Genomic DNA, 26,903 nt, shown 5'->3' with positions numbered 1-26,903 from the left:
CATACAGTGTCATTTTCAACAGTCGTGTTCAAGCACATTTTTTAACATATGATAGTAAACTTTTCATTGTTATTGCACATTCTCATTTTCCAATTGACAGCTAATTCTAAGACTAAAACCAACAATTGGTTAGTTCTACTGTGTATCTAGTTATATTCCACAGGGCTCTATTTGTATCACAAGCTTGCATTAGCCACACTGCTGTGTAGAGATGTCCGATAATATCAGACTGCCGATATCATCGGCCGATAAATGCTTTAAAATGTAATATCGTTTTCAAAAAGTAAAATGTATGACTTGTATGACTTCTCCCTACGGACGTAGGGAGAAGTACAGAGCAGTTGCGTCTCCCAGTCAGCAGCCCCTCCCCCCACGACTGCAGCATGAGAAGTTTACTGGCGACGCTTGATGACCTCATCAAACCGCCGCGAGCGGAGCATAACGACAACAAGAGTGTGTTGTTGCCGGTGCTGTAGCCGTGGCTAACAAGCCAGCTTGCTCGGTGACTAACTAACGACACCGTGTCTATGGTTTGGGATTATTTTAAAGTGTCTCTGACATTTTTTGTTTTTTTTATTTTGGTGTTCTGCTGACCTCGACTGCGGATGTTGTGGATCGGTGGAGGGAATACTTCGAAGACCTCCTCAATCCCACCAACACATCTTCCTATGAGGAAGCAGTGCCTGGGGAGTCTGTGGTGGGCTCTCCTATTTCTGGGGCTGAAGTTGCTGAGGTAGTTAAAAAGCTCCTCGTTGGCAAGGCCCCAGGGGTAGATGAGATCCGCCCGGAGTTCCTTAAGGCTCTGGATGCTGTGGGGCTGTCTTGGTTGACAAGACTCTGCAGCATCGCGTGGACATCGGGGGCGGTACCTCTGGATTGGCAGACCGAGGTGGTGGTTCCTCTCTTTAAGAAGGGGAACCGGAGGGTGTGCTCTAACTATCGTGGGATCACACTCCTCAGCCTTCCCGGTAAGGTCTATTCAGGTGTACTGGAGAGGAGGCTACGCCGGATAGTCGAACCTCGGAGTCAGGAGGAACAGTGTGGTTTTCGTCCTGGTCATGGAACTGTGGACCAGCTCTATACTCTCGGCAGGGTCCTTGAGGGTGTGTTTTGTGGACTTGGAGAAGGCATTCGACCGTGTCCCTCGGGAAGTCCTGTGGGGAGTGCTCAGAGAGTATGGGGTATCGGACTGTCTGATTGTGGCAGTCCGCTCCCTGTATGATCAGTGCCAGAGCTTGGTCCGCATTGCCGGCAGTAAGTCGGACACGTTTCCAGTGAGGGTTGGACTCCGCCAAGGCTGCCCTTTTGTCACCCATTCTGTTCATAACTTTTATGGACAGAATTTCTAGGCGCAGTCAAGGCGTTGAGGGGATCTGGTTTGGTGGCTGCAGGATTAGGTCTCTGCTTTTTGCAGATGATGTGGTCCTGATGGCTTCATCTGGCCAGGATCTTCAGCTCTCACTGGATCGGTTCGCAGACGAGTGTGAAGCGACTGGGATGAGAATCAGCACCTCCAAGTCAGAGTCCATGGTTCTCGTCCGGAAAAGGGTGGAGTGCCATCTCCGGGTTGGGGAGGAGATCTTGCCCCAAGTGGAGGAGTTCAAGTACCTCGGAGTCTTGTTCACGAGTGAAGGAAGAGTGGATCGTGAGATCGACAGGCGGATCGGTGCGGCGTCTTCAGTAATGCGGACGCTGTATCGATCCGTTGTGGTGAAGAAGGAGCTGAGCCGGAAGGCAAAGCTCTCAATTTACCGTTCGATCTACGTTCCCATCCCCACCTATGGTCATGAGCTTTGGGTTATGACCGAAAGGACAAGATCACGGGTACAAGCGGCCGAAATGAGTTTCCTCCGCCGGGTGGCGGGGCTTTCCCTTAGAGATAGGGTGAGAAGCTCTGCCATCCGGGGGGAGCTCAAAGTAAAGCCGCTGCTCCTCCACATCGAGAGGAGCCAGATGAGGTGGTTCGGGCATCTGGTCAGGATGCCACCCGAACGCCTCTCTTTAATTCGCCAAAATTCACCCATTTAGAGTTCGGAAATCGGTTAAAAAAATATATGGTCTTTTTTCTGCAACATCAAGGTATATATTGACGCTTACATAGGTCTGGTGATAATTTTCCCCTTTAAAGACTCCGCCGAGAAAAAACAAAAATACAACAAAAAACACCCTTGTCTCAACGCAGCATTTCAGAAGCTCTGACTGACTGCTAGGCCACTTCAAGCACTCACCACTAGCTTGCAGCACATTTGTGTTACTCATGCAAATTCGTTAGAGCAGGGCAGATTGAGCCCAGTTTATACTTTCCTGTTATACAGTATACCAGGCAGTCTTGCACTAAAGGAGGACTATGTTATTGTTTACTTTATGACTCTAGTATACTCTGGACTGAAGCTGTGTGCCTTCATTGTTTTTGTAGCTGTCGTTTTGAGGCATGTTTAAAAAGAATAAAAAAATAATGCACTTTGTGAAAGTCAAAGTATAGTACAAACCCTGTTTCCATATGAGTTGGGAAATCGTGTTAGATGTAAATATAAACGGAATACAATGATTTGCAAATCATTTTCAACCCATATTCAATTGAATGCACTACAAAGACAACATATTTGATGTTCAAACTCATAAACTTTATTTTTTTGCAAATAATAATTAACTTAGAATTTCATGGCTGCAACACGTGCCAAAGTAGTTGGGAAAGGGCATGTTCACCACTGTGTTACATGGACTTTCCTTTTAACAACACTCAATAAACAATTGGGAACTGAGGAAACTAATTGTTGAAGCTTTGAAAGTGGAATTCTTTCCCATTCTTGTTTTATGTAGAGCTTCAGTCGTTCAACAGTCCGGGGTCTCCGCTGTCGTATTTTACGCTTTATAATGCGCCACACATTTTCGATGGGAGACAGGTCTGGACTGCAGGCGGGCCAGGAAAGTACCCGCACTCTTTTTTTACGAAGCCACGCTGTTGTAACACGTGCTGAATGTGGCTTGACATTGTCTTGCTGAAATAAGCAGGGGCGTCCATGAAAAAGACGGCGCTTAGATGGCAGCATATGTTGTTCCAAAACCTGTATGTACCTTTCAGCATTAATGGTGCCTTCACAGATGTGTAAGTTACCCATGCCTTGGGCACTAATGCACCCCCATACCATCACAGATGCTGGCTTTTCAACTTTGCGTCGATAACAGTCTGGATGGTTCGCTTTAACTTTGGTCCGGATTACACGATGTCGGATATTTCCAAAAACAATTTGAAATGTGGACTCGTCAGACCACAGAACACTTTTCCACTTTGCATGAGTCCATCTTAGATGAGCTCAGGCCCAGCGAAGCCGACGGCGTTTCTGGGTGTTGTTGATAAACGGTTTTCGCTTTGCATAGTAGAGCTTTAACTTGCACTTACAGATGTAGCGACCAACTGTATTTAGTGACAGTGGTTTTCTGAAGTGTTCCTGAGCCCATGTGGTGATATCCTTTAGAGATTGATGTCGGTTTTTGATACAGTGCCGTCTGAGGGATGGAAGGTCACGGTCATTCAATGTTGGTTTCGGGCCATCCCGCTTATGTGGAGTGATTTCTCCAGATTCTCTGAACCTTTTGATGATTTTATGGACCGTAGATGTTGAAATCCCTAAATTTCTTGCAATTGCACTTTGAGAAACGTTGTTCTTAAACTGTTTGACTATTTGCTCACGCAGTTGTGGACAAAGGGGTGTACCTCCCCCCCATCCTTTCTTGTGAAAGACTGAGCATTTTTTGGGAAGCTGTTTTTATACCCAATCATGGCACCCACCTGTTCCCAATTAGCCTGTTCACCTGTGGGATGTTCCAAATAAGTGTTTGATGAGCATTCCTCAACTTTATCAGTATTTATTGCCACCTTTCCCAACTTCTTTGTCACGTGTTGCTGCCATCAAATTCTAAAGTTAATGACTATTTGCAAAAAAAAAAAAAAGTTTATCATTTTGAACATCAAATATGTTGTCTTTGTAGCATATTCAACTGAATATGGGTTGAAAATGATTTGCAAATCATTGTATTCCGTTTATATTTACATCTAACACGATTTCCCAACTCATATGGAAACAGGGTTTGTACTTCCCATAGTTGTAGTGGGTCTCAGGGAGAGCATGTCCCAAATTCCAAGCTGCTGTTTTGAGGCATGTTAAAAAAAAAAAAAGCACTTTGTGACTTCAATAATAAATATGGCAGTGCCATGTTGGCACTTTTTTTTTCCATATCATGAGTTGATTTATTTAGGAAAACCTTGTAACAAGGTATGTCAACAAATTAGGCATAATAATGTGTTAATGGAAAACGACTTCCGGACGGCTTCGAAGCGATTCTGGACCACCATCCGCCGCCTCAGGAAGGGGAAGCAGTGCACTATCAACACCGTGTATGGTGAGGATGGTGTTCTGCTGACCTCGACTGCGGATGTTGTGGATCGGTGGAGGGAATACTTCGAAGACCTCCTCAATCCCACCAACACGTCTTCCTATGAGGAAGCAGTGCCTGGGGAATCTGTGGTGGGCTCTTCTATTTCTGGGGCTGAGGTTGCTGAGGTAGTTAAAAAGCTCCTCGGTGGCAAGGCCCCGGGGGTGGATGAGATCCGCCCGGAGTTCCTTAAGGCTCTGGATGCTGTGGGGCTGTCTTGGTTGACAAGACTCTGCAGCATCGCGTGGACATCGGGGGCGGTACCTCTGGATTGGCAGACCGGGGTGGTGGTTCCTCTCTTTAAGAAGGGGAACCGGAGGGTATGTTCTAACTATCGTGGGATCACACTCCTCAGCCTTCCCGGTAAGGTCTATTCAGGTGTACTGGAGAGGAGGCTACGCCGGATAGTCGAACCTCGGATTCAGGAGGAACAGTGTGGTTTTCGTCCTGGTCGTGGAACTGTGGACCAGCTCTATACTCTCGGCAGGGTCCTTGAGGGTGCATGGGAGTTTGCCCAACCAGTCTACATGTGTTTTGTGGACTTGGAGAAGGCATTCGACCGTGTCCCTCGGGAAGTCCTGTGGGGAGTGCTCAGAGAGTATGGGGTATCGGACTGTCTGATTTTGGCGGTCCGCTCCCTGTATGATCAGTGTCAGAGGTTGTTCCGCATTGCCGGTAGTAAGTCGGACACGTTTCCAGTGAGGGTTGGACTCCGCCAAGGCTGCCCTTTGTCACCGATTCTGTTCATAACTTTTATGGACAGAATTTCTAGGCGCAGTCAAGGCGTTGAGGGGATCTGGTTTGGTGGCTGCAGGATTAGGTCTCTGCTTTTTGCAGATGATGTGGTCCTGATGGCTTCATCTGGCCAGGATGTTCAGCTCTCGCTGGATCGGTTTGCAGCCGAGTGTGAAGCGACTGGGATGAGAATCAGCACCTCCAAGTCCGAGTCCATGGTTCTCGCCCGGAAAAGGGTGGAATGCCATCTTCGGGTTGGGGAGGAGACCCTGACCCAAGTGGAGGAGTTCAAGTACCTCGGAGTCTTGTTCACGAGTGAGGAAAGAGTGGATCGTGAGATCGACAGGCGGATCGGTGCGGCATCTTCAGTAATGCGGACGCTGTATCGATCCGTTGTGGTGAAGAAGGAGCTGAGCCGGAAGGCAAAGCTCTCAATTTACCGGTCGATCTACGTTCCCATCCTCACCTATGGTCATGAGCTTTGGGTTATGACCGAAAGGACAAGATCACGGGTACAAGCGGCCGAAATGAGTTTCCTCCGCCGGGTGGCGGGGCTCTCCCTTAGAGATAGGGTGAGAAGCTCTGTCATCCAGGGGGAGCTCAAAGTAAAGCCGCTGCTCCTCCACATCGAGAGGAGCCAGATGAGGTGGTTCGGGCATCTGGTCAGGATGCCACCCGATCGCCTCCCTCGGGAGGTGTTTAGGGCACGTCCGACCGGTAGGAGGCCACGGGGAAGACCCAGGACACGCTGGGAAGACTATGTCTCCCGGCTGGCCTGGGAACGCCTCGGGATCCCCCGGGAAGAGCTGGACGAAGTGGCTGGGGAGAGGGAAGTCTGGGCTTCCCTGCTTAGGCTGCTGCCCCCGCGACCCGACCTCGGATAAGCGGAAGAAGATGGATGGATGGATGAATGTGTTAATTCCACGACTGTATATATCGGTATCGGTTGATATCGGAATCGGTAACTAAGAGTTGGACAATATCGGCAAAAAAGCCATTATCGGACATCTCTACTGCTGTGACATCGGGTGACATTTCGAAAACAACCGAGCACCCCACAATTTAAAATATTATCAACTAAACATAGCACCGTAATAGAAACAAAATATCTTATGGAACATTAAATACAAAGTACATACACCCTTAATACAAATTGTATAAATGCAACCTCTTTAGTCGGAATTCAACTCAAATTGACCGGCAAGTCAAAAGTTGAAACTGGACAATTCCGGGAGATTTCACCCGCTGAGAAGGAGAAGAAGGCAAAAATATATATCAACATGAATATTGAGCGTGAAATACCGTCATCTTTCCTGCACCTTGTTACTCGACAGTTGCGCGTCTGAACGTAGATCCCCGTGTAGGTGATCTCACACCTCACAATGTTGTTGGTGAAGTCCGACTCCAGCACGCGGAAGTCGGGGTTGACGGTCACCTGAGGACACGGTTGTGATTAAATTGAGACATTTATTAGTAGATTGCACAGTACAGTACATATTCCGTACAATTGACCACTTAAATGGTAACACCCCAATAAGTTTTTCAACTTGTTTAAGTCCACGTTAATCAATTCATGGTATAAATATATACGATCATCATAATACAGTCATCACACAAGTTAATCATCAGAGTATATACATTGAATTATTTACATTATTTATAATCTGGGGGGGTTAGGTTTGGTTGATATCAGCACTTCAGTCATCAACAATAATATCATCTGAGAAATGGACATTGAAACAGTTTAGGTAGAACATAGTGAGCTCAGAAAGCATAAGAACAAGTACAAACCCCGTTTCCATATGAGTTGGGAAATTGTGTTAGATGTAAATATAAACGGAATACAATAATTTGCAAATCCTTTTCAACCCATATTCAGTTGAATATGCTACAAAGACAACATATTTGATGTTCAAACTCATAAACATTTTTTTTTTTTTGCAAATAATCATTAACTTTAGAATTTGATGCCAGCAACACGTGACAAAGAAGTTGGTAAAGGTGGCAATAAATACTGATAAAGTTGAGGAATGCTCATCAAACACTTACAGGTAAAAGCCAGTAAATTAGAATATTTTGAAAAACTTGTCTACCAGCAAGTTTTAGAGCACTTCATGCTTCCTGCTGCTGACCTGCTCTATGGAGATGGAGATTTCAAGTTCCAACAGGACTTGGCGCCTGCACACAGCGCAAAATCTACCCGTGCCTGGTTTACGGACCATGGTATTTCTGTTCTAAATTGGCCCGCCAACTCCCCTGACCTTAGCCCCATAGAAAATCTGTGGGGTATTGTGAAAAGGAAGATGCAGAATGCCAGACCCAAAAACGCAGAAGAGTTGAAGGCCACTATCAGAGCAACCTGGGCTCTCATAACACCTGAGCAGTGCCAGAAACTCATCGACTCCATGCCACGCCGCATTAACGCAGTAATTGAGGCAAAAGGAGCTCCAACCAAGTATTGAGTATTGTACATGCTCATATTTTTCATTTTCATACTTTTCAGTTGGCCAACATTTCTAAAAATCCCTTTTTTGTATTAGCCTTAAGTAATATTCTAATTTTGTGACACACGGAATTTTGGATTTTCATTTGTTGCCACTTCAAATCATCAAAATTAAATGAAATAAACATTTGAATGCATCAGTCTGTGTGCAATGAATAAATATAATGTACAAGTTACACCTTTTGAATGCAATTACTGAAATAAATCAAGTTTTTCAAAATATTGTAATTTACTGGCTTTTACCTGTATTTGGAACATCCCACAGGTGTGCAGACTAATTGGGAACAGGTGGGTGCCATGATTGGTTATAAAAGGAGATTCCATGAAATGCTCAGTCATTCACAAACAAGGACGGGGCGAGGGTCACCACTTTGTCAACAAATGCGTGAGCAAATATTTGAACAGTTTAAGAAAAACCCTTTCTCAACCAGCTATTGCAAGGAATTTAGGGATTTCGCCATCTACGGTCCGTAATATCATCAAGGGGTTCAGAGAATCTGGAGAAATCACTGCACGTAAGCAGCTGAGCCCGTGACCTTCGATCCCTCAGGCTGTACTGCATCAACAAGCGACATCAGTGTGTAAAGGATATCACCACATGGGCTCAGGAACACTTCAGAAACCCACTGTCAGTAACTACAGTTGGTTGCTAAATCTGTTAGTGCAAGTTGAATCTCTCCTATGCAAGGCGAAAACCGTTTATCAACAACACCCAGAAACGCCGTCGGCTTCGCTGGGCCTGAGCTCATCTAAGATGGACTGACACAAAGTGGAAAAGTGTTCTGTAGTCTGACGAGTCCACATTTCAAATTGTTTTTGGAAACTGTGGACGTCGTGTCCTCCGGACCAAAGAGGAAAAGAACCATCCGGATCGTTATAGGCGCAAAGTTAAAAAGCAAGCATGTGTGATGGTATGGGGGTGTATTAGTGCCCAAGACATGGGTAACTTACACACCTGTGAAGACGCCATTAATGTTTTGGAGCAACCAAGCAACGTTACCATGGACGCCCCTGCTTATTTCAGCAAGACAATGCCAAGCCACGTGTTACATCAACGTGGCTTCGTAGTAAAAGAGTGCGGGTACTAGACTGGCCTGCCTGTAGTCCAGACCTGTCTCCCATTGAAAATGTGTGGCGCATTATGAAACCTAAAATACCACAACGGAGACCCCCGGACTGTTGAACAACTTAAGCTGTACATCAAGCAAGAATGGGAAAGAATTCCACCTGAGAAGCTTCAAAAATGTGTCTCCTCAGTTCCCAAACGTTTACTGAGTGTTGTTAAAAGGAAAGGCCATGTAACACGGTGGTGAACATGCCCTTTCCCAACTACTTTGGCACGTGTTGCAGCCATGAAATTCTAAGTTAATTATTATTTGCAAAAAAAAATAAAGTTTATGAGTTTGAACATCAAATATGTTGTCTTTGTAGTGCATTCAATTGAATATGGGTTGAAAAGGATTTGCAAATCATTGTATTCCGTTTATATTTACATCTAACACAATTTCCCAACTCATATGGAAACGGGGTTTGTATATACATTTGATTATTTACAATCCGGGGAGGTGGGATGTGGTGGGGGGAGACAAACTGGCGGGAGTGTTACCAGAAGAACGACACGGGTGTGTGTTTTTGTTACCTTCAAGTTGTATTTCCCCGGCGCTACGTCGGTGATGTCGATCCACTGACAGTCGATGTTGGCGGCGTAGAGGTCGTGACACCCTGGGCTCAGTCCCTGGAAACAACACAACAGTTGAGCAAATGCGGTTTCGTAATGCACTTACCCTCCCATTCTCGTGTCAGAAGTTTATTTGTAAGGAAAAAACATCAAAACTTCTGGAAAGCTGCCTCCGAAATATGATCATGAAGTTATAGAGTGCATCGTCTAAAGACAGACACCTCTGAAGTCAGAATTGAATGAAAATATTCTGGAAAAAATATGCTTCATGCAGAAACTTACAAGATTCTAGTACCCGTAAAGTCTGACAATACAGAATTTGACCAAAATATTTATAGAAATGTGGAGGGGGGCGTGGCCTGCGGGCCTGCAGCGAAGCGGGGTGTGCCAGGACCGGCCTCGAAGTCAGCGACAGGTGCGTGGATGGCCCTCCTGGGCCTTGTTATCTTTTTTTTTTTTTTTTTTTTGTCCTGTCCAGCTTCTCAGGCAAATCATATAGTAGATGTAGATGCCCATGTCGGCTGTTCAGATTTACTTTACAAAAGAGAAGTGTAGGATACTTCTCTTGTTGCCTTATTTGTATTTGACTTTATTAAATGTATTTATATTATCATTTAGTGCAGCCGGGCCGGAGCAGGAGGGGATAGAAAGAGAAAAAAAAGAAGACAGAGGGGGAAATTGTGGGGACAAGAGGGGGATTAGACAGAGAGACAAAAACAACAACAACAACAACAATAGAGCAACATCAGCAAATATGACATGTACAAATATGATGGTAAAAGTAATAGCAAATAAGCAGAAAAATAAAAAATAATACAGAAATGACAATGAGCATTATTACACTACAAATGGATCAATACAAATACCAATAGAAATAGCGCTATTGATAATGAACAATACCAATAATTTACCTTTATTATCAACAATACAGTTGTTTAAATGCAACAATACATATACGTAATGATAACTTGAGATACGAAAGAATGCAGAAAAATGGAGGGGGAGAAAGAGAAGCAACCTACATTAACCTTGTAGATTGTTATAGTCACAATAGGTTAAGCTTTGTCAGTGTGCCATGTGTTACACCCAGTTTACCCTAGGGCAACAACGTTAATATATGTTTGATGAAACGTGATTATGTGCATGAGTGTAAGTATGCATATGTACTTGTATATGTACAGAATGTGTATATGTGTTTGTACAATGAATGTATATGTACAGAATGTGTATATGTGTTTGTACAGTGAATGTATATGTACAGTATGTGTATGTGTATGTTTGTATATTGAATGTGCGTGTGGATGTACGAACATTAGGTAGGTAAATATGTACTGTATTTGTGTATGTATGTGGGAGCGTAGGTACCTATGTACGTATGTGAGCATATGTGAATTTGCATGTACAATACATTCGACTCCCAGAGTGCGTGGGAGCCAGAGCACGGCCCCATCACCCCCGAGAGCCCAACCCACAAACAGGAGGCGTGGTGCCCAGGGAACCAGGGACCACCGCCCCCACGCAGCCAAGCCGGCCAGCGACAGGAACCCCAGAGCCCGACCCACCGTACCGCCCACAAGGGCCAGCAGCAGGCCGCAGACAGACGCACCCGGCAGAGGACAGGGCACGAGAAAAGCAGGGGACAGCCAGACCCCAAGCCAGCGAGAGACCACACCCCACACGGGCAGAAAGGCGAGACGCCCCGCCCGAGGGACCCAGAGACTCCCCGCAACCGGACGGGAAGACCGCCCCCGCCCCACCGGCAACCGGGCCCCCACGAGCCCACCCCCCACCCCCGGAGAGCGTGGCGAGGCCAGCCCCCGGCCACCCCACCCAAACCGGCCGCCGCAGGACCACCCAGGCACAGGGCCACGGGAACCACCCACCCCACCCGCAGGGACCCCAACGATGGAGATGGAACAACCAGCAACCGCCCCGCCGAGCCCCCCCCCTGAGGGAGGGGAAAAATTTAAAAATAATATTAATAAAATATATTAAAAAAATAAATAAATAAATAAATTAATTTAAAAAAATAATAATAATTAAAAGAAGATCACAGACATGCTGACAAACAAGGTCACTACCCCAGCAACTGGCCGACTCGCAGCACCTCGGAATACCTTGCAGCACCAAGCTACCACAATAGACGCAGGGACTAGGCCCAACAGGCCCCAACCAAGACGGGCACCCGGAAGGGACCTTGTTATCTAATCACCTGTCACTCTGTATAAGCGGCAAACCGGGAGGAGAGAGGTTGTTGGAGCTGGAGCAAGAGCGCGAGCGAGAGACCAACAGACTACTGCTGAAAAGCAACCTGAGAACATTGTTGGAAAAATAAACCATGAAGGGGCTCGCCTGGAGATGCTTGGTGGTCAAAAGGACCCACTGGAAGAGAGCTTCCACAGTCACTTAAGACTTCATTGGTCAAATATTGCAAGATTTGCTGAAGTCTAACGCAGCAAAGGTCTTACATTTCTGAATTTGACTGAATTATTCTGGAAAAATACACGTCTTAGGCATACTTGCCAACCTTCCCGGATTTTCCGGGAGACTCCCGAAATTCAGCGCCTCTCCCGAAAACCTTCCGGGACAAATTTTCTCCCGAAAATCTCCCGAAATTCAGGCGGAGCTGGAAGCCACGCCCCCTCCAGCTCCATGCGGACCTGAGTGACGTCAGGTGCGCAACACCACGTAAATCGTTGGCCAACCAAAAAGTAACCCCAGTACGCTATAGCCAACATTCACCAGGAGATGGCAACAGACAAACATAGATCACTCTATTACATTCCTCCCCTTTTAGAAATGTATAGAAGTTACTCAAAATAAATAAACAACCCAACCAAAAAAATGCAGCAGCTCAATTAAAAAACTGTACTTAAGCCACATTCTTTTCTTCTTTTTTTTTAGTACTGAACTCTTAACCCTCATTTGTAAAAAAAAAATAACATGCTTATTATACAAACAGTATTTGTACATCTTTAACACAGATTTTTATACTGTCTTCAGAGATTCAGTTTTTTTGGTGGTACTCGAAACCTTTCTGGGTACCTGCGAAAGGGTGTTCAGCATGTTTGGAAAAATAGTGACAGAGAATAGAACAAGGATGGACAATTCAACCCTTAACTCAACAATGAGTAGATGAGTGTTATGTGTGTGTACATGTGTAAATAAATGAACACTGAAATTCAAGTATTTCTTATATATATATATATATATATATATATATATATATATATATATATATATATATATATATATATATATATATATGAAATACTTGACTTGGTGAATTCTAGCTGTAAATATACTCCTCCCCTCTTAGCCCCGCCCCCAACCACGCCCCCCCCTTCAATAATCCATTGTTTATTGCCCTCTCAAGTATGACGTCACGCAAAATCTTGCAAGACTTGTCAAAATCTGGAGGCAAAACATCTAATGTTGCTAAGATTTTGGCCAAAGCAATCTGGAATAATACGCTTTAATCGGTCAGACTTTGAGACATGCCAAAACTTTGAAAACCTCTGAAATCGTACAAATTGGACCAAATCATTCTGGAATGATACGCCTTTTTGGTCGTTCAGACACTTCATGGATCAGACTTTGAGATGCGTCTACGTCTCAAATGCCCCTAAAGTTGTACAAATCACGGGTGCCTCTGGACACGCCCACAGGCGTTCCCGTCCGTGCGGCTGCAGGCAATCTGAACTCAACACACCCGACGCTAATGAGGAATCCACTCCCTTCATAAGCCAGCGCGGTCCTGCGTTCCAGTGCCAGAACGTAGCTATCCGTCTCAGTACTGTAAGCCTACACGTCTCTAGCTCTCTTCCTATGTGCATTCGCTCTATCTGTGTTATGGAAGCTCATCGTCTTGTGTCCTGTGTCGTCATCCCGCAGCGTTCCCCCATTTCCTGGTTTCGAGCTGTGTGTCTCGTGTCCCTCTGGCTCCCTGGCTGCCTTCCCGGATCTCGACCTCTCGCCTGGACACGGACCTTGACGCCTCGCTCCTGCCTTTGACCTCTCGCTTGCCCACGGAGCTCCGAGCTTGCCTCGCCCTCCCTGGACTTCCACATCTCGCTCAACACTCAGTTAAACACAACACATAGTCGCACTATACTTATTTGGATTAATTACACACTCCACTTCCTTGTGTTGAATAAACACGTCTCATACTATCGACGTCTCTGTCTCAGTGCCGCCCCCTGCTCCATAGTACTGTCACAAATTAGTATTTAATCAATTCAATACAATAAAAGTAAACATGCAAGCTGTGTTTCATCTTTAGGGGGAAGAAACTTCCCTTGCAGGCTACACAGTTACCGTCTTTTTAAACGTGACAGTTAAGAAACAAACCCCGTTTCCATATGAGTTGGGAAATTGTGTTAGATGTAAATATAAACGGAATACAATGATTTGCAAATCATTTTCAACGCATATTCAATTGAATGCACTACAAAGACAACATATTTGATGTTCAAACTCATAAACTTTTCTTTTTTTTTTTGCAAATAATAATTAACTTAGAATTTCATGGCTGCAACACGTGCCAAAGTAGTTGGGAAAGGGCATGTTCACCACTGTGTTACATGGCCTTTCCTTTTAACAACACTCAGTAAAGGTTTGGGAACTGAGGAGACACATTTTTGAAGCTTCTCAGGTGGAATTCTTTCCCATTCTTGCTTGATGTACAGCTTAAGTTGTTCAACAGTCCGGGGGTCTCCGTTGTGCTATTTTAGGCTTCATAATGGGCCACACATTTTCAATGGGAGACAGGTCTGGACTACAGGCAGGCCAGTCTAGTACCCGCACTCTTTTACTATGAAGCCACGTTGATGTAACACGTGGCTTGGCATTGTCTTGCTGAAATAAGCAGGGGCGTCCATGGTAACGTTGCTTGGTTGCTCCAAAACCTGTATGCACCTTTCAGCATTAATGGTGCCTTCACAGATGTGTAAGTTACCCATGTCTTGGGCACTAATACACCCCCATACCATCACACATGCTGGCTTTTCAACTTTGCGCCTATAACAATCCGGATGGTTCTTTTCCTCTTTGGTCCGGAGGACACGACGTCCACAGTTTCCAAATACAATTTGAAATGTGGACTCGTCAGACCACGGAACACTTTTCCACTTTGTATCAGTCCATCTTAGATGAGCTCAGGCCCAGCGAAGCCGACGGCGTTTCTGGGTGTTGTTGATAAACGGTTTTCGCCTTGCATAGGAGAGTTTTAACTTGCACTTACAGATGTGGCGACCAACTGTAGTTACTGACAGTGGGTTTCTGACGTGTTCCTGAGCCCATGTGGTGATATCCTTTACACACTGATGTCGCTTGTTGATGCAGTACACCCTGAGGGATGGAAGGTCACGGGCTTAGCTGCTTACGTGCAGTGATTTCTCCAGATTCTCTGAACCCTTTGATGATATTACGGAGCGTAGATGGTGAAATCCCTAAATTCCTTGCAATAGTTGGTTGAGAAAGGCTTTTCTTAAACTGTTCAACAATTTGCTCACGCATTTGTTGACAAAGTGGTGACCCTCGCCCCATCCTTGTTTGTGAATTTCATGGAATCTACTTTTACACCCAATCATGGCACCCACCTGTTCCCAATTTGCCTGTCCACCTGTGGGATGTTCCGAATAAGTGTTTGATGAGCACTCCTCAACGTTCTCAGTCTTTTTTGCCACTTGTGCCAGCTTTTTTGAAACATGTTGCAGGCATCAAATTCTAAAGTTAATGATTACTTGCAAAAAAAAAAAAAACGTTTATCAGTTTGAACATCAAATATGTTGTCTTTGTAGCATATTAATTGAAGATGGGTTGAAAAGGATTTGCAAATCATTGTATTCCGTTCATATTTACATCTAACACAATTTCCCAACTCATATGGAAACGGGGTTAGTACAAAACTCCCTTCCTTAGTTCCGTGAGTGCCACTTCCAAAATGAGGACTTTGGGTATCACCTGTCTGTGAGCTGTGCAGGCGTAGCGCCGCCTGATCCCGGGGTCGCAGCCCGTGTCCTCCAGACAAAAACTGGCCTTGTGTCCCTCGGCGACTTTACGTCCCGTGGCGGCGTCCAGCAGGTCGTAGTTGCTGAAGGCCTCCATGCTGTGGTAGTGCCTTTGCAATAAAAGGTTTTTTTGAATTATTCCATGTTCATGTTAGAGTACGGCCCAAACATGGCTGAATCGTTACCAACTCACTGGTGGCAGCTGTGCCAGTCCCACTGGTGCCTTGGTTTCACGGGGAGGAAGTCGGCGGTGCCTTGGTTCTTCACTTTCTGCGGGAAGCGTAGTAGGACCCGGAAGTCGATGTCTCGCATTGAGGGAGCGTAGGCCGACCTGTGGGGGTTACAGCAGTATATTATATGCAATGGGTATTATTGGATAGGACTTTAAAGCATAACCAAGCATGCATCAATATAGCTCTTGTCTCAAAGTAGGTGTACTGTCACCACCTGTCACATCACACCCTGACTTATTTGGACTTTATTGCTGTTTTCCCGTGTGTAGTGTTTTACTCCTTGTCTTGCGCTCCTATTTTAATGGCTTTTTCTCTTTTTTTGGTATTTTCCTGTAGCAGTTTCATGTCTTTGAGCGATATTTCCCGCATCTACTTTGTTTTAGCAATCAAGAATATTTCAGTTGTTTTTATCCTTCTTTGCGGGGACATCGTTGATTGTCATGTCATGTTCGGATGTACATTGTCTTTGCTCCACAGTAAGTCTTTGCTGTCGTCCAGCATTCTGTTTTTGTTTACTTTGTAGCCAGTTCAGTTTTAGTTTCGTTCTGCATAGCCTTCCCTAAGCTTCAATGCCTTTTCTTAGGGGCACTCACCTTTTGTTTATTTTTGGTTTAAGCATTAGACACCTTTTTACCTGCACCCTGCCTCCCGCTGTTTCCGACATCTACAAAGCAATTAGCTACCTGCTGCCACCTACTGATATGGAAGAGTATTACACGGTTACTCTGCCGAGCTCTAGACAGCACCGACACTCAACAACAACACATCATTTGCAGACTATAATTACTGGTTTGCAAAAAAATATTTTTAACCCAAATAGGTGAAATTAGATCACACGAGCTGACAGAGTTTTACTTTTAAAAAGAATCATCTTGTGTAATGTGTTGTTTATTTCTACAGTCGACTGTTAATGTTATTATTATTTAATTGTTAAATTCAGAAAGTAATTTTTCTGGGGATACCCTGAGTCCTGACCCTTGGTACCCGCTTGGAGGTTGTGGGCCTCTTAAAGGAGAACTGCACTTTTTTTTTTTTAGGAATTGTGCCTACAATTCCCAATCCACACATGTTCTTTTTTAATGCATTATTACCTGTAAATAAACGTAAATAAACTTCTGCTGTGAAAGGAGCCAATGGGAGCCATGACGTCATTGCGTCTATTAGAGATGCGCGGATAGGCAATTATTTCATCCGCAACCGCATCACAAAAGTCGTCAACCATCCGCCATCCACCCGAACCAACATTTTATCAAAACCACACCCGCCCGTTGTTATATATCTAATATAGACGATGCAAGGCATTAGTGAGGTTAGAAAGCTTTTGCCTGTTAAAGAAAGGAGACTGATCCAATGTAGCAGAGACATTCAATGCGTGCCACGCATTAGTGACTAAGAGATATTAATGCGTGATGATATTATTCATCATTATTATAATATTATTGTCATTTCCATTAAGAAAGTGTTGACTATTGTTGCCAATGCCCTCAGATCAGGAGTGCATTCCTCACACTTTGTGTGCGCAGTTGCAGCAAGCAGAACGAGGCTTTTAAGAAGTTAAAAAAATGTTTTAGAAAGACTAGGCCTATATTTTCGTTAGGTAAAAAAAATGTTCTGAATTTATTTCAATGAATATTAACTTGTTAACGTTATAATGCTCAAATAGGGACGAGGGCGGGGTGCACAGTGAAGCAGTGAACAATTTCGCGACAAAGATGAACCTTTATTGATTGATCTGCAGCCATGACAAAATATCAGACAATCTCCATTGTCAACGACAGGCAGGAAAATAAAGATAAACACATAGCCTATGTTCTAGGCATAGGCTCATACGTTTTTAAGTTGAAATAAAAAAATAAATAAAAAATGTGCCTCATAAGCCTTAGGCTGTCAATCACGCGCACAAACTTAAATTATACAATAACATATTTATGTCATCCCTATTTAAACAAAAATAAATTCAATAAATAATAATAATAAATTACCTGCAACTTATTGGCCAAGGCAAATAGCTGAAGGGGGGAAATCAAACCCATCAGACTGCACTTTATCATCAAACTTGAATTATAATGAAAATAGATGGTCGCGACAAACAAAGCAGGCTAAATATCCTTACATTGTCGCCAATCGGAGATGCGCTTCACTTGAAAGCGAGGCCAAATAATTATTCACACATAGTAGTATATCTCGAATAGAAAAAAACCACAATAAACAACGCAATTGCCTTAATTCCTTAACATTGTAGTGCGCCCAAACAACACGTAACCATCAAAATTATTTAGCTGACCGAACTCAATATAGGTTAGACATGGGCTTATTTGGTATAGCCTATAGGTAACGTAGACTAATTCGTTTAACATATCCAACCGTATGTCTACTTACTTTTTTTTTTGTTAGCACTATGCAGGAATAAAATGGCATCTACAGTGCCAGGATTCATGCGAGAGCGCCTGGCCTCTAAAATGCGCCCTGCTGCGCTGAAGGAGCGCTCGCTTGCGGCACTTGTTGCTGGGACGCGGTGCCTGATGAATAATTGACTGTTTCAAAGAGTGCTGCTCGTTTTTCGTATGTGGGTAACAACATTTAACTATGTATATATATTTCCGAATTTGTTCAACCGCCAACCGCCCGCATCTATTTAAAATCTATTTTTACCCGCCCGACCCGCGGTTTATCCGCGGACTCCGCGGTTGTGTCCGCAAACCGCGCATCTCTAGCGTCTATTGCATTTATTCCGACCGTAAAACCCTATAAATAACCATCCAAAAAGCGCCAACAATACTCCATTTGCATGTCGCGACCTGAATATTAACCTACCGGTATTAAATGTAATGTCATTATACGCGCTAACGTTAAGGACGTACATTTATTGATCAGAGAGAGGCAAATTCCCTATGTATTGGCATCCTCAGCTGCACTGCAAAAAGTCAGTGTTCAAAAACAAGAAAAAAATATACAAAAATGAGGGGTATTTTACTTGAACTAAGCAAAATTATCTGCCAATAGAACAAGAACATTTGGCTTGTCAAGACTTTCCAAAACAAGTAAAATTAGCTAACCTCAATAAACCCAAAAATAGCTTAAAATAAGTATATTCTCACTAATAACAAGTTCACTTTTCTTGGTAGAAAAAAAACAGACCTTTTTGCTCAATATGTTGAAAAATATTCTTAAATGAAGTAAATGCTAGTGCCATTATCTTGACATAATGATATGCGCTCGGCATTACATTTCTTGAAACCAGCAAACTTATACTAAAAACTAATTTATTGTTCTTAATGGAAAGGCAACAAGGCAACCGCTTGTTACTCTCGGGGTCTCCTAGCCGCTCAGGCAAATCATATTGTCTAAAAATGCATTTTTCCATGGATAACATGACATCATCGCGCCAAGTGCGTACTCTTTCAGTCAATTAGTGTGCATTAGAGATGCGCGGATATGCAATTATTTCATCCGCAACCACATCACAAAAGTCGTCAACCATCCGCCAGCCACCCAAACTAACATTTATTCAAAACCGCACCCGCCCGCCATCCGCCCGTTGTTATATATCTAATATAGACGATGCAAGGCATTAGTGAGATTATAAAGCTTTTGCCTGTTAAAGAAAGGAGACTGATCCAATGCAGCAGAGACATTCAATGCGTGCCACGCTGTCACGGCCCAGACGCACACCAGTGCGCAATCATCTGGGAGCCGCGCTGAGCGCACCTCCAAGCGCGCTCGCGCCACTCAAACTGCTGCAGGCAGCTGTGTTCTATCTTGTTTTAACATCCTGTGGCACTCTTCTGGTATCACGGCGGACGAAACTGCTCATGCTCAGGGTGTTTGTGGAGGTTCGGGGTTTTGCACAAATGTGATGCACCATGTTAGATGTCCCGGTTTTGTGACTGTCGTAGACATAAACAGCGTCGCAGCTCTTGCAAATCACGTAGCCAGCATTACTATCATCCTGATTTACAACCTCATAAAAACGAGTCCACGCTGAACTTTTCTGGCCTTTTTTTCCCCTGGTCTTTAGTATTCCCTTTTTTAGTTTGTCGCGTACCACGTTTGCTGCCGGCGTTGCCATCTCTTTTTTTTTTCTTCTTCTGTTGTGGCATATGCTGCAGGTGCCTGCTCGTTTTTCGTATGTGGGTAACAACATTTAACTATGTATATATATTTTCGAATTGGTTTAACTGCCACCAGCCTGAATCTATTTAAAATCTGTTTTTTTTTTTTTATTTCAACCGCCCGACCCGCGGATAATCCGCGGACTCCGCGGTTGTGTCCGCAAACCGCAGATCTCTAGTGTGCATACATACAGCCAGGCCCCCGGCCAAATTTTTTTAAATTGTAATTTTGAAGATTTACCTGAATGTGCATGAACTATTTCTGTTCAAAATTTCTAGAAATGTCACATGTTAAATGTTTAAATATTAACTGTCAGTTTACTTTACTGTGCCAACTGTACTACTATATGAGTACCTATTTTCTATTGTTTCATTGAAAATAAAACAGCAAAGTCCATTTGTTTTAATTATGAGACACAATTGTGTCAAAGTTATGATTTTTTATTTTCATGCTTGAAATAAGAAATTATAACTTTAAAAAAAGGAGTTTTATACTTGTGAGTGTTGATGACACAGCTGTGCAACACTTGATATTCTAGTTTCAAGCATGTTTTACTCAATATAGGTCATCAAATCTCAGCAACAAAGCTGTAATATCTTACTGAGATCATTTAGGAGCAAAACACTTAAAACAAGTAAAACACTCTAACATAAAATCTGCTTAGTGAGAAGAATGATCTTATCAGACAGAAAATAAGCAAATATCACCCTTATTTGAGATATTTCATCTTTCTCAGATTTCAGTTTTTGCAGTGTGGTGAGTTGCTGAAAGTTAATTCCAGATTATAAATCAAGCCTCTCACCTTGATAGTAAAATGATGTGGACATTAACTGAGAAGTTGGCACACTTTGACAGCCAATTTAGACCCGCAGACAAAGAAAATACATTTTTGTTGTTTTTTTAAACCCTTCGCATGAATTATGAGTCATTCTTCCCCTAAACGAGAATATATCAACATCCTAACAGTCTGCATTCCAGTTAGAGAAGATATTGTTACGGTAAGTGCTATTTTATTATGTTTGTTGGCTCTCATGATGTCTGCACTGAGTAGTGATCAGTGATGTAGTTGAAGGAAAAAGTAAATGTGATGCGTTGGGAATTGGGTTTTTTTAATCATGAGAATTGATGAAACGACAACCAAATCGTTAAGCAGAATGGAAAATGGAAACGGAATACCGATTCCGATCCCTATAAAGCCCTTGCTAATGGAAAAGCGACAAACCAGAGCCAAAGACGGGCCATCCAATGGAAAATGAGCAATAAAAGTCAGAGTAGATATGGGAAGACACTAACAGACTTGTATAAGGTTCTGCTTGCACACAATGGAAACAAAGGTCAGTGTGTGTGTGTGTGTGTGTGTGTGTGTGTGGTCCTGCAGCCTACCTACCTGGCCAAGCAGTTCTCCTCTGCCGCACAACGTAACGCAAACATCTGCATGCGCTGCACGTAAGCACCTGCTTGGATGGCGTAGGGATCTGGCAGCAGGTCAGGCAGTCCTGTCAGGAGGACAGAACATGTTTCAATGTCTGTTCTTCCCTCCAACTGTTGAGCGAGTCTTGCAGATGCTTGGCAGGATTCTACCAGTTTGACATTCTGATGCTGTCCAAATGCAATCCAAGGCAATTTGTGTCACCTTGAAGCAATTTTCTCCCTTCTTTGTTGGGATTTAATGGGGTCCACTTCAAAATTCCAAAGGTCCATTCAACATTTTTACATATACAAAAGTACAAACCCCGTTTCCATATGAGTTGGGAAATCGGGACAAGACTAATACACACACACCGAGCACCCACTGGCAGAAATGTAGATTATATGCTGTTTCTAATATTTTGTAAAGTTAAAGTTAAGTTAAAATTAAAAAAAATTATAATAATAATACAAATATAATAATAAATTATATACTAATAATTATAAATAAATAAATAAATGTATAAATACATTTTAAATATTAAATAAAATTAAATTAAATAATTTAAATAAATGATAAATAAATAAAATAAAATAAAAAATTAAATAAAAAATACATATTTTAAAAATAAATACATTATATTATATTAAATTATATAATAATAATTGTAAATAAATACATTTATAGATACATTTTAAATATTAAATTAAATTAAATATTTAAAATAAATAATAAATAAATGTAATAAATAAAATAAATTATTAAATAAAAAACAAATATTAAAAAAATAAACAAATAAATAAAAATAATAATTTATAATAAAATAAAATAAAATGTTATTAAATTAAATTATACGCTGTTTCTAGTATTTTGTAAAGTTAAAGTTAAAATAATTTTTTTTTAATAATAATAAAAATATAATAATAAATTATATAATCCATCCATCCATCCATTTTCTACCGCTTATTCCCTTTGGGGTCACGGGGGGCGCTGGAGCCTATCTCAGCTACAATCGGGCGGAAGGCGGGGTACACCCTGGACAAGTCGCCACCTCATCGCAGGGCCAACACAGATAGACAGACAACATTCACACTCACATTCACACACTAGGGCCAATTTAGTGTTGCCAATCAACTTATCCCCAGGTGCATGTCTTTGGAGGTGGGAGGAAGCCGGAGTACCCGGAGGGAACCCACGCAGTCATGGGGAGAACATGCAAACTCCACACAGAAAGATCCCGAGCCCGGGATTGAACCCAAGACTACTCAGGACCTTCGTATTGTGAGGCAGATGCACTAACCCCTCTGCCACCGTGAAGCCCTAAAATTAAATTATATAATAATAATTATAAATAAATAAATGTATAAATACATTTAAATATTAAATTAAATTAAATTAAATAATTAAAATAAATAATAAATAAATATAATTAAATAAATAATTAAATAACAAACAAATATTTAAAAAATAAATACATTATATTATATTAAATTATATAATAATAATTATAAATAAATACATTTACAAATACATTTTAAATATTAAATAAAATAAAATTAAATAATTAAAATAAACAAAATAAATAAAATAAATAATTAAATAAAAAATAAATATTAAAATAATAATAATAATAATAATAATAATAATTTATAATAAAATAAAATAAAAAGTTATTAAGCTGCATGGCAGGGTCAAAAAGCAGCAGTGTGGCTCAACACTAAAAAAAACTAGTACAATAATAAAACAATTTTGCTGATTTCTGCATAGTTGCTTACCATTCTGGAAGTATGTGGTCCCGTGTCCTGCGTCAGGAGGCCGCCGCGTGTGCGTCCCCGGTCGTCCCCTGCTGGGTGGATAAATATTGTAGAAGACGGAATTCCCGGGGAAGTTGTGGTTCCGAGAATCGTCGTTAAACATACTCTCCACGTCGCTGCCCGTCGCTTCCAGAGGAAACGCGTCTCCTCCTGGTTGCTGGAAGGGCGCAGGATGAGCCAGGATGGAGCTCTGCGTCCTGGGCGCGTAAAGCCAGCTGACGTCCGCGCGTAAGGACTGGAACGGTTCCTCGTCTCGGCTGGTGTGCGGCACCGAGCCGTCCACGGTGAGACCGTCGGTCCATGCGCTGATGCTGCCGGTGAGGTCCGGCCTCGGGCGGCGGACGCGGGTGCGCGCCCGGCGGGACGCGTGGTCGGCGGCGGGTGACGCGGACTCTGAGGCCGCCGTGCGGTCCCGACTGCTGACGTAGACCGTCGATTGGCTCCTGGACCTGGCAGGAGCTTTGAACGCTGAGCCGCTGCTGACGAGGCTGTGGATCTGGCCGTTGTTCTCCCACTGGATGCGGTGCCGCCAAGGCCCGGCGCGCGGAGGCTGTTGGCCGCCGATAAGAGGCAGGAGCAGTCCGGGGAAAAGATACAAAAGACATAAGTTTGCCATGACGACTCAAAGTACCCAAATCAACAATTCTGACATTCAACGCGCGTAAAAGTCTCTTCAATGTTGGACCTTATCAGTTCCTGAGTGGGATGGAACTCCCCACTCTCTCGCTTTTGGGTCATTTCCCCCCAAAAGTCATTCCACTCAGTTCCTTTTCCATGTTTTCTAGCAGGGAACTTTAACCCTTCACTTGCTCAGGTCAACTTTGACAAGTTAACTTCACCACTTTGAGCAGGAACAGCGCCATCTAGCGGCCACACAACATACTCACAATTAGCAGTAAAAAATAGGAATATTTTAACATGAGGTATATACTCAAGATGATCTCCTGCTGGCCCCACTATGGACTGGACTCTCACACTATTATGTTAGATCCACTATGGACTGGACTCTCACACTATTATGTTAGATCCACTATGGACTGGACTCTCACTATTATGTTAGATCCACTATGGACTGGACTCTCACTATTATGTTAGATCCACTATGGACTGGACTCTCACACTATTATGTTAGATCCACTATGGACTGGACTCTCACACTATTATGTTGGATTCACTATGGACTGGACTCTCACTATTATGTTAGATCCACTATGGACTGGACTCTCACTATTATGTTAGATCCACTATGGACTGGCCTCTCACTATTATGTTAGATCCACTATGGACTGGACTCTCACAATATTATGTTAGATCCACTATGGACTGGACTCTCACAATATTATGTTAGATCCACTATGGACTGGACTCTCACACTATTATGTTAGATCCATTATGGACTGGACTCTCACACTATTATGTTAGATCCACTATGGACTGGACTCTCACTATTATGTTAGATCCACTATGGACTGGACTCTCACACTATTATATTAGATCCACTATGGACTGGACTCTCACACTATTATGTTAGATCCACTATGGACTGGACTCTCACAATATTATGTTAGATCCTGTCAGGACTTGGACTTTGGCTTGGTTTGTTCTCCCGTGGTGCAAATGAACTGGACTGGTCAAGGCTTGAAGGTGGGTACATGATTTATTTTAAACTATCAAAAAAGGAATAAACAAAAAGCGCGCACAGTGGCGGAGAATAAAACTAGACTTTAAACACAAAACTTGCACATTGGCAGAAACTATGAACAATTAAACAAAACACTAACTGTGGCTTAACAAACAAAAACTTACTTGGCATGGAACCGGCATGAAAAAAAGAGTAGCAAGGGTCATCAGGGTGTGGAGAGTGTGCAGGAGCATAAATGTGGTGATGTCGTCAGGACGAACAACAGAAAATGAATGAACTTAAATACTATGGACATGATTAGTGAAAGCAGGTGCGTGACTCAAAACGTGAAACAGGTGCGTGACGTGACAGGTGAAAACTAATGGTTGCTATGGTGACAAGAGTGCACAATGAGTCCAAACGTGGAACAGGTGCGTGACGTGACAGGTGAAACTAATGGTTGCTATGGTGACAAAATAAAACAAAAGTGCACAAAAAGTCCAAAATTTAAACCGAACATTACTAAAACAAAACATGATCACACAGACATGACAGATCCACTATGGACTGGACTCTCTCACTTTTATGTTAGATCCACTATGGACTGGACTCTCACTATTATGTTAGATCCACTATGGACTGGACTCTCACACTATTAACTAGATCCACTATGGACTGGACTCTCACTGTATTTAGAGAAAAAAAAGAAAGATTGGAGGCACATCATGTCTTTACATCTGAGGGGTCCACAAATTAAACATGAATCCGTGAAAAACATTGTTGGATTTACCTGGTAAATCCAGGACATTTTTTGGGCCCATGGAAATATGTCGGCTGGAACGTCCAGCGTGGAGTGTGTGGATGGTGGATTGGTGTGAATCTTTTGAGAAATGAGGGAACTTTACCCAATATTCTTTGATCCGAAAAATGTCCCGGTAATGGTAATCTGGGATATTTGAGAACATAAAAAAAGCGGAACGTTTTGGTACTTAAACGGTTCCGATGGGTTGAAAACTGTGGGAGAAGAAGGCAGATAAACAATACGAATAACAATTGGAATCCTATATGCGTGCAAATGTGTGAATGCTGTGTGAATTCTTTACAATACATCATCCATCCATCCATTTTCTACCGATTGTCCCTTTTGGGATGGCAGGGGGTGCTGGAGCCTATCTCAGCTGCATTCGGGCGGAAGGCAGCGTACACCCTGGACAAGTCGCCACCTCATCGCAGGGCCAACACAGATAGACAGACAACATTCATCATTCACAAAATAATATTACAATTGTATCAGTGTAAATGTACTGAATGTAGTTGTAGAAAGCCACCACATGAGGGCGGTGTTGCCAAACTACTGAGGTCCATAATGGGGCTGTTTGACATTTTTTTTCAGACAAAAATATAACATTTTCACCACCGGTTAGCTAATATATATATATTTTTTAAAGTATTTATTTTTCACAATTACTAATTTTATTTAATTGAATCTGCACGTCTGCCTGAGGAATTAGTCACCACATGAGGGCAGTGTTGCCAAGCTACTAGAGATGCGCGGTTTGCGGACACAACCGCGGAGTCCGCGGATTATCCGCGGGTCGGGCAGTTGAAATAAAAAAAAATTAGATTTTATCCGCGGGTCGGGTCGGGCGGTTGAAATAAAAAAAAATTAGATTTTATCCGCGGGTCGGGTCGGGCGGTTGAAATAAAAAAAAAATTAGATTTTAAATAGATTCAGGCGGGTGGCAGCTAAACCAATTGGGAAATATATATACATAGTTAAATGTTGTTACCCACATACGAAAAACAAGCAGGCACCTGCAGCATATGCCACAACAGAAGAAGAAGAAAAAAAAGAGATGGACACTTTTACGGAGCGGAGAAGGGATCCGGGACCGAGGCCCCTTCCCCCGAGAGGGCCCCACCGGGAGCCGTAGCTGAGGTGATCCGCGAGAAGGGCCCGACGCACGTCCAGGGTCACCACCGCGCCCACCGCACCGACACCCCGCCTCGTCCGCCTTCGCCGCGGCCGGTGTCACGCGCAGCAGGTAAGCAGCTTACCTGCCCGCCACCCCCGTGGCCGGGGGCTCGTAACAGGGGTCACTCCGCGCGCTGCGCCCGCGCAGCTTACCTGCCCGCCACCCCCGTTGCCGGGGGCGCGTAACAGGGGTCACTCCGTGCTCAGTGCGCTCACGAAAGGGGTGGAGCTCACCCTGGTGAGCCGAATGGGCCACTTTTGGTAAGCAGAACTGGCGCTGCGGGATGAACCGAACGCCGGGGTTAAGTCGCCCGATGACGACGCTCATCAGACCCCAGAAAAGGTGTTGGTTGATATAGACAGCAGGACAGTGGCCAT

The 26,903-nt window shown here is 43.3% G+C and overlaps 1 protein-coding gene across 1 annotated transcript; it reads right to left on the bottom strand.

Moving 5' to 3' along the window:
• Positions 1-5,686: 5,686 nt before the first annotated feature.
• LOC133618448 (protein-lysine 6-oxidase-like) lies at positions 5,687-23,615 on the bottom strand. The gene is made up of 7 exons (XM_061978805.2): positions 22,891-23,615; positions 21,095-21,203; positions 15,555-15,692; positions 15,315-15,471; positions 9,312-9,407; positions 6,489-6,604; positions 5,687-6,414 (listed from the first exon to the last, which is right to left on the bottom strand). The coding sequence occupies exons 1-7, from the start codon at positions 23,543-23,545 to the stop codon at positions 6,408-6,410; spliced, it is 1,278 nt and encodes a 425-aa protein (XP_061834789.1). The 5' UTR covers positions 23,546-23,615; the 3' UTR covers positions 5,687-6,407.
• Between the last annotated feature and the right edge of the window lie 3,288 nt (positions 23,616-26,903).

Source organism: Nerophis lumbriciformis, linkage group LG19 (genome assembly GCF_033978685.3).
Source record: "Nerophis lumbriciformis linkage group LG19, RoL_Nlum_v2.1, whole genome shotgun sequence".
Taxonomy (NCBI): Eukaryota; Metazoa; Chordata; class Actinopteri; order Syngnathiformes; family Syngnathidae; genus Nerophis; species Nerophis lumbriciformis.
Note: the sequence above shows the minus strand (reverse complement) of the source record. Positions and strands in the feature narration are given on the sequence as shown.